Genomic DNA, 15237 nt, shown 5'->3' with positions numbered 1-15237 from the left:
AATGAGTCAGTAATCTGGGGAAATAGGGCAGGTTCAAATGAAAAAGAAGGACTCACTTTTCCTATAGTAAAGATAGCTTGTTTGTTCCGCTTATTTGGCTAGCCACTAAATTTGGGAATGAAACTAAAGACATTTTTTCAGATTTAACTCGACTTTGGGGAACTATATCACCATTCTGTTGTTAGGCTCCTGTTTTATCTAAAACATGGCATAAATAAATATTGTGACTCAAAGTTTTAGCACAGTAATGACTTCTAAATGTAATTTAGATGTGTTTCTCTGACTCACCAGTAATAAAGCTCATTAAAAGAATGATTAGTCAGATCCTTTCTTTAACCATGCCCCAACCCTTCCAATGTCCCTATTCTACCTCTTATTATTCACTGTCCTAATATACCCTGCTTTTTTCCTTCCCCAAACCTATATATAATTTGTAATTATGTATTAATTTTTAGATTTTATTTGCTGAGCACTTCTCTTTCTTACTGGAAAATAAACACCATGACCAAGATAATTACATCTAGGGCCAGAGCAAAAGTAAAGCAAGTAGGGGGATTTCCTTACATGTGGTCGACCATGGTTCAATCCCCAAGCACCCCATATAGCCCCCCAAGGCTGCCAGGAGTGATCCCTGAGCACAGAGTCAGGGGTAAGTCTTGAACACTGCCAAGTGTGTTCTCTCCCCCCCAAAATACCCCAAGAAATAAAATAAGAGAAAATTATTATCACATTTGCTTTTTCAGAGTGGCCATACTCCAAAGTATTCAAGGCTTATTCCTGGTTCTGTGCTCAGGGATCACTCCTGGCAGTGCTCTGGGGACATATGTGGTACCAGGAATCAAAGCCAGGTCAACTGTGTGCTGTCAACTTCCTGCTGTACTCTTTCCTGATCCTCAATAGCGGTTTTATATGTAGTAAACTCAGATATATTTTTCTAAAACAAAGTTATCATTCATAATAACATAAAATGATGTACTTGTGAATAAATTTAACCAAAGAGTTGGTAACGGAGAAAAATATTGCTAATCTTTTTTAGAAACCATATAAAAAATCCAAATAGAGGTAGAAATTCATATAGATTTTGAACATAAGGCCCCAATATTTAAAAGATGTCAGATTCTATATTAAGCATACTCAGAAACCTTGATAAATTTTTGTAATTGTGAAATTTGAGAAGATAATTGTGAAATTTATATTATAGAGCAAAAGGTCTTACAATAAATAAGTGGGAAATAAGCAGGAACAAAATCTACTTGTAAAATTAAAGCACAAAAAAGAATAGAGAGTACAAAGCTAGGTCCAAATATTTATGGTATTTTGTGGGGGAGAATGCTTTCAGACACACATGGCAATCTCAGGAGCCCCTCCCAGCTCTGCATCTGGGGGTCACTTCCAACTATGCTCACTTCCACGTGGTATTGAGGATCAAGCTGTGGCCAGTTTCATGCAAGGAATGTACTTTAATACCTACATTGTTTTATTACAAGACTCTGGACTTTTTATTTGTGATGGAGCTGACATTAGAGGTCAGTGAAGAAAAGATGACTTTTCAATAAACTGAAAAAAATTTGTAACAGGTTCTCTGCTTCATACTATATACAAAGCCAACTTTGAATGGATTAAAAACTTAAATATAGGACCAGAGTCATACAAGAGGTAGGGTATTTGCCTTCCATGCAACCAACTCGGGTTTAATCCCTGGCATCCCATCTGGTTCCCTGAGCTCCTCCAGTAGTAATTCCTGAATGCATAGCCAGGATAAATCCTTGAGCATTGTCAGATGAGGCACACAAAACAAAGCAACCCCTCCCCCCTCAAAAAAAAAAAAACCCTGAATATGAAATACAAAATGGTAACAGTTTTAGAGAACATTATACAAGAATAGATTTATGAGATTAGAAAAAATATTAAAATTAAATACAAACTATTTAAACACAAGCTACAAAAACCAAAGTCAGGGCAGGAGAGATATAGTACAGGAGATAAGACACTTGCCTTGTATGTGCCCTGTCTGTTGTGGCCTGCTTCAGATTTCTAGCACCACATATGGTCCTCTGTGCACCACCACTAGGAGTCATTCCTGAGCACAGAGACAGAAATGGTCCCCAAACTCTGCTGAGTGCAGCCCCCAAGTGTGTGTGTGTGTGTACAGGGAATAGTGTAGTGACTTAGTTGGCTACCTTGCAAGTGTAAAGCTAATAAGTTCAATCCCTGGTGGTGCCTCGTGTGTGAAGTGCAGTGAAGCTCTGCTCTTTAAGCCTGATTGCTCTGCAGTTTGTAATCCTAGTGCTGTGAGTGATTTCCCTTCACATCCCAGCTGTGTGTGAGTATCACAACTAAAGGGGTGCAAGATCTCATGAGCACTGCTTTAAGATGCATGAGCACTGCGGCCAGGAAGTGGAACACTTGGCAAGCATGTGTATAGGCATCATAGTGTCGGACAATGAGCTCGGCCACCAGACTGTGCCTTAGTTCCACAACAAAAGGGGGCAACTCTCAGACTGTGCCATGGCAGAGTGTGGGAGTACTGCTTTGTCATGTGCTAATCCTGGCAAGAACCACAACTAAATGTGTGAGGACCGCAGTCTGGCATTTTTGCTATTCTTGGTTATCACAACAAAGGGGAAGGGAAGGAGAGGAAATCAAATTATAAATGATATCCTGGGGAAGAGGAAGACAAATCAAATTTAAAAATCTCTCCTCTTCCTTTCTCTCCTTCCTTCCTCTCCTTCCTTCCTTCCTTCCTTCCTTCCTTCCTTCCTTCCTTCCTTCCTTCCTTCCTTCCTTCCTTCCTTCCTTCCTTCCTTCCTTCCTCCCTCCCTCCTTTTCTTCCTTCCTTCCTTCTTTCCTTCCTTCCTTCCTTCCTTCCTTCCTTCCTTCCTTCCTTCCTTCCTTCCTTCCTTCCTTCCTTCCTCCTTTTCTTCCTTCCTTCCTTCCTTCCTTCTTTCCTTCCTTCCTTCCTTCCTTCCTTCCTTTTTTCCTTCCTCCCTCCTTCCTTAGTTCCTTCCTTCCCCTTCCTTCCTTCCTTCCTTCCTTCCTTCCTTCCTTCCTTCCTTTTTTCCTTCCTCCCTCCCTCCTTTTCTTCCTTCCTTCCTTCCTCCCTCCCTCCCTCCCTCCCTCCCTCCCTCCCTTCCTTCCTTCCTTCCTTCCTTCCTTCCTTCCTTCCTTCCTTCCTTCCTTCCTTCCTTCTTTCCTTCTCTCCTTCCTTCCTTCCTTCCTTCCTTCCTTCCTTCCTTCCTTCCTTCCTTCCTTCCTTCCTTCTTTCCTTCTCTCCTTCCTTCCTTCCTTCCTTCCTTCCTTCCTTCCTTCCTTCCTTCCTTCCTTCCTTCCTTCCTTCCTTCCTTTCTTCCTTCCTTCCTTCCTTCTTTCCTTCCTTCCTTCCTTCCTTCCTTCCTTCCTTCCTTCCTTCCTTCCTTCCTTTCTTCCTTCCTTCCTTCCTTCCTTCCTTCCTTCCTTCTCTCCTTCCTTCCTTCCTTCTCTCCTTCCTTCCTTCCTTCCTTCCTTCCTTCCTTCCTTCCTTCCTTCCTTCCTTCCTTCCTTCCTTCCTTCCTTTCATCTTTTCATTTTTGGGCCACACTCAGCTGTACTTGAGAGCTACTCCTGACTCAGCGCTTGGGGATTGGTCTTGACAATGCTTGGGGGACCATGCAGTGCCAGGGATTGAAACTGGGACTCTGCTATGGAGAGCATGCTCCTAATTCTCTGAGCATCTTCCCAATCCTAAGAAAGGACTTTTTTTTTTTGCTTTTTTTTGGGTCACACCTGGCGATGCACGGGGGTTACTCCTGGCTCTGCACTCAGGAATTACCTCTGGTGGCGCTCAAGGGACCATATGAAATGCTGGGATTTGAACCCGGGTCGGCCGCGTGCAAGGCAAACGCCCTACCTGCTGTGCTATCTCTCCAGCCCCAGAAAGGACTTTTTTAATACTGTTATGTCTTAAGATTGGTATAAGATTTTATATATATATATATATATATATATGGAAGGGCACACCATGCCTGACAGTGCTCAGGAGCTACTCTAGCTCAGTGCTCAGAGAATGCTCCAAACAGTGTCCTGAAAAGATTGTTCTTTATTTTTTTCCTTTTGGGGCTACACCCAGCAGTCTTCAAGGTTACTCCTGGCTCTGCAGTCAGGGATTACTCTTGTCAGTGCTCAAGGGACCGTATGGTATGCCAGGGATTGAACCTGGGTCAACTGCATGCAAGGCAAATGCCAAACTGGCTGTACTATAATTCTGGCCTCTTTGAGGACTATGTTGTATGCTGGGGTCTGAATTCAGACTGTGACATACAAAGAAGATCACTATCTCTTTCAGCATCTCCCCAACCCTAATCATATTTTTAAAAGTCTTAAAAAATAATAAAAGAAAAATGAAATATGCAAATTGGCCCTTATATATAATGAACCTGAGTGGTCAATGAAATTTTTAAAAAGTTTTTACCTTCATTAGTGTGTATAGAAACAAAAATAATGGCATTTTATACCCATCAATTTGCCCCAAATGAAAAAACCTAATATCTAAATACTATTCATGTTTGTGATCATGTAGAACAATTAAAATTTTTATGCAGAGTTTATGCCAATGTATATTGAAACAAGTCTGTTGGAAAATAATTTCGTATTAGATAAAGTTGCAGTTATTTTTGGTTTTGGTTTGGAGTTTTTGAGGTTTTTTTTTTTTTTTTTTTGCTTTTGTTTTGTATCCACGGGCTGGGCCTCGATCAGAAGGACTTGAACCCCCCCCACTTGGACTAGAGCAATATCACAGCGGGTAGGGTGTTTGCTTTGCACACGGCCTACCCTGGTTCGGTTTATCCGTCCCTCTCGGAGAGCCCGGCAAGCTACCGGGAGTATCCTGCCCGCACGGCAGAGCCTGGCAAGCTACCCGTGGCATATTTGATATGCCAAAAACAGTAACAAGTCTCACAATGGAGACGTTACTGGTGCCCGCTGGGGCAAATCGATGAGCAATGGGATGAGAGTGATACAGTGACAGCTTTTGTATCACACCTGCCTGTGCTTAAGGATTACTCTTGGCTCTGTGATCAGTGAGAGTTTGGGGACCATTTGCGGTACTGGGGAGTTGAACCAGGCTCATACATACTGTATCACTGTCAAGCCATTTGTTTGCAAGGCAAATGCCCTACCTTTTGTGCTATCGCTCCAGCCCATACATAAGTAAAGCAAATGGTGTAAGCCCTGCACTATCTCTCCAGTCCAAGGTCTCTCAGCAATTCTGTGCCTGATATACTCATGCATGAAACATACCAGGAGAATATTTTAAACTTCTTGTAGGAATATACTCATACTAAGAAAAAAAATCAACCCAAATGTACATCAATAATAAAATCCTCTTATCTTAGAATAGAATACTATCCACTTTTGCACCATTTGGCAATAGGACGTGTCCTGAGAAATGCATCGTTGAATGATTTAGCATTCTGTGAATGTTACAAAGTGGAGTTGCATAAACCTTGCTAAAATAGCCTACTCTACACCTAGGCTGTAAGGAAGAAAGAACAGCTTCTAGTGTTGGGACCATTGCTGTCTATGCAACCTGCCTTTGACCAAATGTCTTTAAGTGGCATGCAAAGGTCCACCAATAAAAAAGAGAAATTCATAGTAACATAAGACATCATAAATATTCTTTGTATGAAGAAAATTCAAGTAGCAGAAGAATTAAAATTCCACTTGCAACAATTTTTAATCTGTAAAATTCACTAATATTAGTAAAAATAATAATTTTTTTTAATCATGGAAACTGCCAAGTATAGAGACTAAATCATGAACTCCCATGCACACATCGTGATTATGAAGAAACATGGTGGACATGTTTCTTTTAGATCCTCTTTTCTTCCCACCTTGGACTATTTTAATGTCACTTCAGGATTTTGTATCATTTTACCTGTAAATATTTACATACCAATATTGTTTAGAGACATAAAGGATATATTGTAAAATATATTGAAAAATTGTTTATAAATATTCATTAAAAAAACCCAAAAATTTTGAGCTAGTGGTTATTTCTGGTAGGTTGGAAGGAACAAGATAAAGAAGATAGAAAACAAAAACAATGGTAACATTGGGGCCAGTGAGATAGTACAGTGGGTAAAGCACTTGCCCTTGCATGAGACCGACCCATTTTGAAAAACTTCTTCAGCATCTTTTCAAAATGTACTTTAAAAAACAGGTCAGCTAGGGGCTGGAGCGATAGCACAGAGGGTAGGGCGTTTGCCTTGCACGCGGCCGACCCGGGTTCGAATCCCAGCATCCCATATGGTCCCCTGAGCACCGCCAGGGGTAATTCCTGAGTGCAAAGCCAGGAGTAACCCCTGTGCATCACCAGGCGTAACCCAAAAAACAAAAAAAAAACCCAAAAAACAGTTCAGCTAAAGATGGTTGGAAATGATCACTTTGGATAAAAACTGAGTGCTGAGAGAAGGTAAAGGGGAAAATCTGATAACCTTTCAGTACCTGTATTGCAAACCATAACACAAAAGGAAAGAGAGAGAAAGAAAACAAAAGAGAGAGAGAAAGAAAAAAGTGCCTATTATAGAGACATGCTGTAAGGAGTGGGGCGGGAGGGAAACTATGGTGATAGAAAATGTACACTGTTGAAGGAATGGATGATGGAACATTGTATAACTGAAATTCCATCATGAACAACTTTGTAACTGTATCTCACAATGATTTAAAAAAAAATCATAGCACCAACTCCCCCTCGCCAAAAAAAAACAATTTAGAAAATTCAGTCTGGTGACCTTTGTTCACCTTCATAGTACATATGAAGAGGCTGAAATCTTACTTTTTATTTATTTTGGGGGGGCACTGAGCTCTGCACTCAAGAATCATTTCTGGTGGGACTTGGGGACCACATTGGGTACCGGAGATTGAACATGGGTCTGCTTTGTACATGGTAAGTGTCCTGCCTGCACACAATCTCTTTGGCCCAAGCTTGGTAGGAAGCCAGAGGGAGATAGTAGGAGACTTAAAGCACTTGCCTTGGCACAGGACATGGAATAACCCTTGAGAACCACTGGGTGTGGCCCAAAAACCCAAACAAAGCAAAACAAAATAGGTTGGTAGGGTTGGCAAGCAAATCAGGCAAGCTTCTGTCGAACGACTTAGTGAGAGTGATTTGTATTCCTAGAAGTTTATGAGGATAAGAGGTTTATGCCCAAATTTTTCCTCAAAAAATATTTGAAAGGTGGTAGAGAGATAGATAATACATGAGTTAAGGTACTTGCTTTACATCCCAATGATCCTGGGTCAAATCCCCTAAACCATAAACCCTCCCTGTGCACTGCCAGGGCCCACTCCTGAGCAAAGTTGTGATTTGCTCTGATACCCACTAGGTGTGACCTCCAGAAAAGCAATGGGGACATTACCAGTCTTAGGGGACACTGTGGCTACCGCAGTAGTGTTCAGGAGCCTATAGGCACTGGGTATTGAAGCCAGGGCCTCAAGAGTGCAAATGAGCTCTAGTGCTTTGAGCTAACTCTCTTTGTTTCCTGCCCTATCTTTACCAAAAGAAATTCTTTAAAGTGAGACTCTATTTGGCATTAAGCAAGGGGGAAGATCAAGGATAAAGGATTTGAGGGGAAGCAGCCTACATTTTCCATTGTTTCCAAGGTAAAAATGTGCATTTTCCTATGTGTCAAGTGGACACCACCAAAATAAGCTCATTTTTCCATCTCAAACGAAATCACACATCAGGGACCCACCTACAACAGTGAACTGACTCTAAGAGTCTCCGAGGGTCATTCTGTTAGAGTGAAGACTAAGGAATAGGTTCTTAACTGAAGAGTGCAAGACCTAGGTGAAGGAACAGAACCGCAACAGGGGCCCTCTGGGTTCAGATGTCTTTGAAGAAATTGCAAAAGTACCTTAGCACAGAAACATACTAAATTTGGGGGACAGGGGAAATGGCTCACAGGGCTGGAGTTCATGCTTTGCTTGCAAGAGCCTTGAGTTTGATCCCTGGCACTGCAGGGTCCCCAAGCAATGAGCCATGAATTGGCCCCAAACCACACAGGGGAGATCCCAAAACCAACCAACCAAACAATAAAAGCACTGGTTAAAAGACAATTGTCCAACCTTACCCCTAGAGATCCAGATTCAGCAAGTCCATGATGGAAACTGCGAATTTGTAGAGCCACTGAAGTCCCAGATGGCGCAGACACTCCTGTCCTAGCCTTCTCTCAAGCCTAAACCATCTGCTCTTAAGCCATCGCCTCCTCTCTGGGATGGGTGCTGTCATTTCCTTTACTTCTTTAAACTCAGCAAACATCTTGGGGCCTCTGGCCTTCAGGTTGCTGTTCCTGCATCCTTTCTCCCTCTCACTCCACTTTGCCTGGTCATCTTTTATGTGCCAGCTGAAATTTCACTCTATGGGATGTTCAGTTTAGTTGTAAAACTTTTGTGCTTGGTACAACTTGGGTATCAGGCTACTTTTTCCATTCTACATTTTATAAAATCTAAATGTGAATTATTTCTTAGCAAATTTTAGCATCTAAATAGAGATGTAATGTGAGTCTAGAAATCATGGTAAATTTTGAAGTCCTAGTTTTTAACCCTATAGTTTAAAAAATAATATAAATACTTGTAACTTTTTATATATTATTTGTTGAAATAATAATGCATTTAACTATATTAGCTAAATATTATGCATTAGAATTTATTTCCTCCAATATTCATTGAGTGTGTGAGAGGTGGGGAGTGGGGTTCACACCTGGTGATGTTTGGGATTTACTCCTGGCTCTGTGTACCATTCCTGATGCTGTGAGGGAACCATATGTGATGCTGAGAATTAAACCAGGGTTGGTTACCAGGCAGCTGGTGCAGACACCACACCATGACGTCTTGCAAGGCAAGCACCTTAGCTCCTATTATCTCTCCACCATCTCCACTCAGTCACTGTCATCCCGTTGCTCATCAATTTGCTCGAGCAGGCACCAGTAACGTCTCTCATTGTGAGACTTATTGTTACTGGTTTTTGGCATATCGAATACGCCACGGGGAATCTTTTAAAATGTGGCTACTAGAAAATTTTAAATTGCATTTATGGCTAATAGCATATTTCCATTGCCCAGTATTGCTTTAAATCTGTGTTTCTCAAACTTTTATGGCTGTAATTCCCTCTGACTTTATTTCCTTCCTGTGACAACCCCCTCCCCCTGCCCCCTTTCTTCCAACCCAACTGACTCTACAAGTTGATCCGTAGGTTCCTGCAGTGGCCTTCTGTTTTTGCCATTTAAACCCTGACCTCTTTGGAATATCCACCTGGGGTGATGTAGCCCCCGATAAAGAAATGATACCTTAAATTCGTTTTTCTCGAAGAAAATATGTAATCTGGTCCCTTTTGGCGTGGCTGCCGATCGAGCATGATAGAAGAGCCCAAAAGAGCGCCCTTGGACTCCAAGCAGCTCACTGAACTAATTCCAGCATGGGAACAGAGACCCTACGCCGGGCTGAGACAGTGGAAGCCGGGCACTCCCCATTTTTTTTTTTTTTTTTTGCTTTTTGGGTCACACCCAGCGATGCTCAGGGGTTACTTCTGGCTTTGCACTCAGGAATTGCTCCTGGCAGTGCTTGGGGGACCATATGGGATGCCAGGGATCGAACCCAGGTCGGCCGCGTGCAAAGCAAACGCCCTACCTGCTGTGCTATCGCTCCGGCCCACTCCCCAATTTTTTTAACCTCTCTCTCTCAACCCCTTCCTCCTGAGCACAGCACAGGTTCCACGGCTTTCTGAGCGCAAAATGGAGACGCCGAGCCAGCTCTCTCTAGGTTTCTCCATCTTATGAGCACCATAAAAGGGTAAAAGTTTGTAGTGATGCTATTTCTTGTTGTACTTTCCCTGGACTTTATACAGAAACCCAAAACCGTGCGGCCGAGGTAGCGGCCGCGCGACCTAATGTCATCTAAGCATCAGCAATATGTAATGGTTCCTTTTTAACGGGTCGGACCTTGGGGGGAGATCCTAACAAGAATAGTAAGTCTTTTGCTGAAATATTGAAGGTAATCAAAGTGGTAGCCATCTCTCTAGACTGAACTAAGCCATATCCCCACGCCGGCTGAGGAGAAATATCCTTCTTTCTCGGGAAGAAACGCGGCGTGGCGTCAACCATAGTGTGATGTCCATTAAGCAAACACAGACCTGGTGGCGTGGGAATGGGATATAAGGGGAAAAATTATGTACATGGAACAGCGGGACGCTGGTGGAATCTCGAGCCGGAGCCAATACCAGCGCACTACTTTTGGTTCCAGAAACTGCTTGCAAACATTCTACTAGACTATCAACTAAGCCAGAGCCCCACTCCGGCTGATGACGGGAAATGACCATCTTTTTCGTTTTTTTTCCCTTTGTCAGTCAGCGTGGCGATTACTAAACAGGCGTGAACTCGGTGGCACGGGGCAAGGGGGGAAAAAAAGAAAAGTTATGTAACAAACAGCGGGGCTTAATATCTCTACATTCTCAGCAATGGAGAACTATCAAATGCTTCCTTGGCAATAGGACTGTCTTTTTCTTTTTGGGGGGAAACCCCAGCAACAATAGTGAGTTATGTGTTGAAACATGGAATGTAATCAAGATAAAGCGTAAACGAAATGAAACTTATCACTTACAAGGGCGGGGACTGGGGGGGGTGGGAGGGGGCGGTAGGTATACTGGGGTGGTTGGTGATGGAATATGGGCACTGGTGAAGGGAAGGGTGTTTGAGTATTGTATAACTGACATAATCCTGAGAACTATGTAACCCTCCACATGGTGATTCAATAAAACTTAAAACAAAATTAAAAAAAAAAGAAAATATGTAATCTTCGAAACCACATACTTAAAAGATAAACTTAGGAGGACCATGGCAGATGGGAGGCAATTATCAAATTGTACTTTGGAGTCATTTTTACCTTACTTGAGGTGGTGGAATTCCTACCACGATGCAGTCCAGCTGTACTCTGCTTCCTTCTGGAACTTCTCTGCTCCGTAACTTTTGTGTAAATCGGGGAGGTTGCCCTAAAGGTTCTTCATAGTACAGAGATGAAGGTGAAGACCCTGGCGTGGTGTCTCCGCCAGTTGCCTCACTGGCAGCCTGCTCAGCTTCACGCAGCCTGGCTTCCCTCTGTTCAAGGGCATGATTCACTTCGTTATCCCTGGTATCTGTAGGGATAGCGATGGGAACAGAAGATCTTTCTCGCCTTTCTGACAGAGCTGAGAAACTGGAGCTGTTTTCCTGCATAACTTTGTTTTGAGATTCCGATTTACTCTTGTGGTTTTTGCAGGCACGAGGTCTAATCCTCTTGGAGCTATGGGCTTTGAAGAGGGAGGAGAGCTCCTCAATGAAATCAGCCGCCTTATTTAAGAATACTTTTTTGGACTGACTTTCAGAACTATACTGTGGCTTCTTTGGCTCTGGGTGGCTCTCTTTAGAGTTCGCAGGGCTTCGAGGGCTGTCCTGGCAGAAGTTAGGGTCAAAACTTGGTTTCGATGAGTGTTTCATCTGATCAGAAAGACGTTTTCGAGCTGAAGCTTCATCTGTTCTCTCCAAAGGGTCATGATTGATAGCCAGTCTCGCCAGATTGACACTTTCATCTAACTCTTCTTGGCTCAAAAAGGCTGAAAGATCAGGAAGGTCATCTTGGCCTCCTCCAGCTTCGGCAGCTCCTGAAGGACTGCTGAAATGGAAAGGATTGGAGGAAGGTTCTGCCCGACTTCTCTCATTGTTCCCCCGATGTCTTGTTTCAGCTAAATAGCTCTCTCTTAGAAGCTGAGAGATGGACGTAGAAGCTTCTATGTTATCGTCTTGCATACTGTCAACAAAGTAACAGTGACACAAAGTTTGGATCAGATCCAGAGAACAATCTAGCTTATTATAGAAAATTAAAGCTCAAATTTTAAAAAGTTGCCTAATCTGGATATTTTTACAAACTTCAAAAGCTTACATATTATTCACAAATTAAACTAAAGAAGAAATGAAGGTAATTTCCCTGAAATTGAAGTGAACAATATGCATACTTATGACTTCATCCATTTCTTATGGGCAGTTTTAATTCTCTAAGCAATATAAATCGATCTTTAAAATAAGTTTTTAAAAATAATTTTATTTTAAAATAACTAATTTATTTTTGGTTTTTTTTTAATTTTTAAAAATTTTTAAATTTTTTTTTATTTTTAATTAGTGAGTCACCGTGAGGGTACAGTTACAGATTTATACATTTTTGTGCTCATGTTTCCCCCATACAAAGTTCGAGAACCCATCCCTTCACCAGTGCCCATTCTCCACCACCAGTAAACCCAGCATCCCTCCCACCCTCCCCAGTCCCGTCTCCCCCCACCCCCAACTGCCACTATGGCAGGGTATTCCCTTTTGTTCTCTCTCTCTGATTAGGTGTTGTGGTTTGCAATAAAGGTGTTGAGCGGCCATTGTGTTTAGTCTCTAGTCTACATTCAGCACGCGTCACCCCTCCACATTTTACTTGGTGTTCCCTTCTCTGAGTTGCCCAGAATGAGAGACCAGCCTCCAAGCCATGAAGTCAACCTCCTAGTACTTATTTCTACTATTCTTGGGTGTTAGACTCCTAGTCTATTATTCTATATTCCACAGATGAGTGCAATCTTTCTATGTCTGTCTCTCTCTTTCTGACTCATTTCACTTAGCATGATACTTTCCATGCTGATCCACTTATATGCAAACTTCATGACCTCATTTTTTCTAACAGTTGCATAGTATTCCATTGTATAGATGTACCAAAGTTTCTTCAACCAGTCATCTGTTCTAGGGCACTCGGGTTTTTTCCAGATTCTGGCTATAAAATAACTAATTTATTTTTGGACTGGAGCAATAGCACAGTGGAAACGGTGTTTGCCTTGCATGAGGCTGACCCGGGTTCGATACCTCCGTCCCTCTCAGAGAGCCCGGCAAGCTACCGAGAGTATCCCACCCTCACGGCAGAGCCTGGCAAGCTATCCATGGCATATTCGATATGTCAGAAACAGTAACAAGTCTCACAATAGAGATGTTACTGGTGCCCGTTGGAGCAAATCGATGAACAATGGTATGATAGTGCTACAGTTCTGTTTTTGTTTTGTTTTGTTTTTTGGTCACACCCAGCAATGCACAGGAGTTACTCCTGGCTCTGCACTTAGGAATTACTCCTGGCAGTGCTCAGGGAACCATATGGGGTGCTGGGAATTGAACTCAGGTCGGCTGCATGCAAGGCAAATGCCCTACCTGCTGTGCTATTGCTCCTGCCCTGATAGTGCTACAGTTCTAATTTATTTTTATTTGAGGGGCTTCACCCAGCAGTGCTCAGGATTTACTCCTGGCTCTGCACTCTGGTGGCACTCAGGGGACCATCTGGGGTGCCAGGGATCCAACCCAGGGTCATCTACATGCAAAACAAGGACCCTACCTCCTCTACTATCGCTCCGGCCCCCCAAAATAAATAAGTTTTAAAGTCTTAAGAACATAGTACAATAACTATACTTCAAGGCCTCCAGAACTAGAGATTTTAGTAATGAGATAAATTAGATGATTAATAGTATATCCATTATTCATTCACACACTTACTGGAGAGCAAGCTTGTAAGCAATAGATTGGTGTTCATCTTTAAAGTTGCTCTAATTAATCACATTTCTGTTACCGTTCACTTTCTCTACACTCTGCTCTAAGCTACTACCGATCAGCAAGAGATTAGTCACTTTTGGGGGATATGTGATTTTCTCTTAAGCCTCTTATGACTTTAAGATTCTGCAACAAACTTATTTAAGTTCATTCCTCTTCTTCCCTTTAGAAGAACACATTCCAGTGAATTGACTTCTCATACTTTTGAAGTGCTACAAAATTATCTAGTTTAGCCAAGTAGGCAGTCACTTTAAAAGGTGGCTAAAAGAATCACCCATAGCAAAATATTTTTCCACATGCTCACTGTAACCTGAGATTATCCCTTCTGGAGCCACTTGAGTGAAGTCTATTGTGACTTTTAAAAAAGATTAATTGAAAATAATGGTGTTGGATGGGTACAAAGACTTATTTACAAAGATATTTACCATAATATTTCTCACAACATTAAACCATTGGAACCGTGACCAATATAGGAAGTTGGTTAATTGAATTAAATTATGACAAAGGTATTTATCGTAGCATTTCTCACAACATTAAACCATTGGAACCATGATCAATATTAGGAAATCAGTTAATACCCACATATGCTGATCTATGTGGGTATTTAAAAATTTTGCAAAAATTAAATGATTTAGAAGATCATATGAAAATGTAATTTTCATATCTCAATTTAAAATTTTCTGGGGCCGGAGCGATAGCACAGCGGGTAGGGCGTTTGCCTTGCACGCGGCCGACCCAGATTCGATCCCCGGCATCCCATATGGTCCCCCAAGCACCGTCAGGAGTAATTCCTGAGTGAAGAGCCAGGAGTAACCCCTGAGCATCGCTGGGTGTGACCCAAAAAAAAAAAAAAGCAAAAAAATAAATAAATAAATAAAAATAAAATTTTCTCACTTGTGTGTTAGCTATGTAGAACAGTTAAAGGTATATGAAATAAGGTACAAAACTGTACTTGAAAATCCTTTTCATTTGTAAACTATTTTTTAGACTCTCTAAATTTCTAGATATGCTAAAATGTGAGGGGATAATTGAATGCTTATAAATCAGAGTGATCTCCTATTAGTTGAGCATAACTGTATATTGTGTTTTAATGTAACCTGTAACTATTTTAAGACTGTTGCCACTTGAGGCAACATGGGATGAGTTTTGGCTTTGGAAGCAGATAGATCTGGTTTCAATTTTTGGTTTCACCTCTTAGCAGTTATATGACTTTGAGAAAATTATTTGACTTCTTTGAGTTTTGGATTCCTCTTGTAAAACATAGATAATATATATTTTCCAGGGCAGTTAGTATTACAACTGCAAAACCCTGAGGGCCAACCACTAGAATCAATTATGTTAGTAAAAAAACAAACAAAACAAACAAATAATACTTAGGTAAAAGTGTCATTAATGTTGATGAACTTTCAAAAGTTTAAATTTATAATGAAATAGAAAAAAATTATAAGTAATCACTGCAACTATTTTTTCTTTTTAAAGAACAGTAAATTCAGATATGAATGCATGCCTGTTCTGATGCATATCATTATGAAAAATTATTATCTTAATTATAATTTCAGGTATTAAAAATAAAGTAGAACTTGTTACTGAATACTTTAGAGTGAGCTAG

General features: G+C 41.4%; 1 protein-coding gene across 1 annotated transcript in view; it reads right to left on the bottom strand.

The window, feature by feature from the left end:
- Positions 1-15237, bottom strand: part of MYPN (myopalladin) — a 97031-nt gene that overhangs the window by 67300 nt on the left and 14494 nt on the right. The window contains exon 2 of the mRNA XM_055139154.1: positions 10915-11814. Within this exon, the coding sequence (XP_054995129.1) occupies positions 10915-11813 (899 nt within the window). The 5' untranslated portion in view covers position 11814. The remainder of the gene's footprint in view (positions 1-10914; positions 11815-15237) is intronic.

This window comes from Sorex araneus, chromosome 5, assembly GCF_027595985.1.
Source record: "Sorex araneus isolate mSorAra2 chromosome 5, mSorAra2.pri, whole genome shotgun sequence".
NCBI classification, from domain to species: Eukaryota; Metazoa; Chordata; class Mammalia; order Eulipotyphla; family Soricidae; genus Sorex; species Sorex araneus.
The sequence above is the reverse complement of the archived record's forward strand: the minus strand, read 5'-3'. Positions and strand labels throughout refer to the sequence as shown.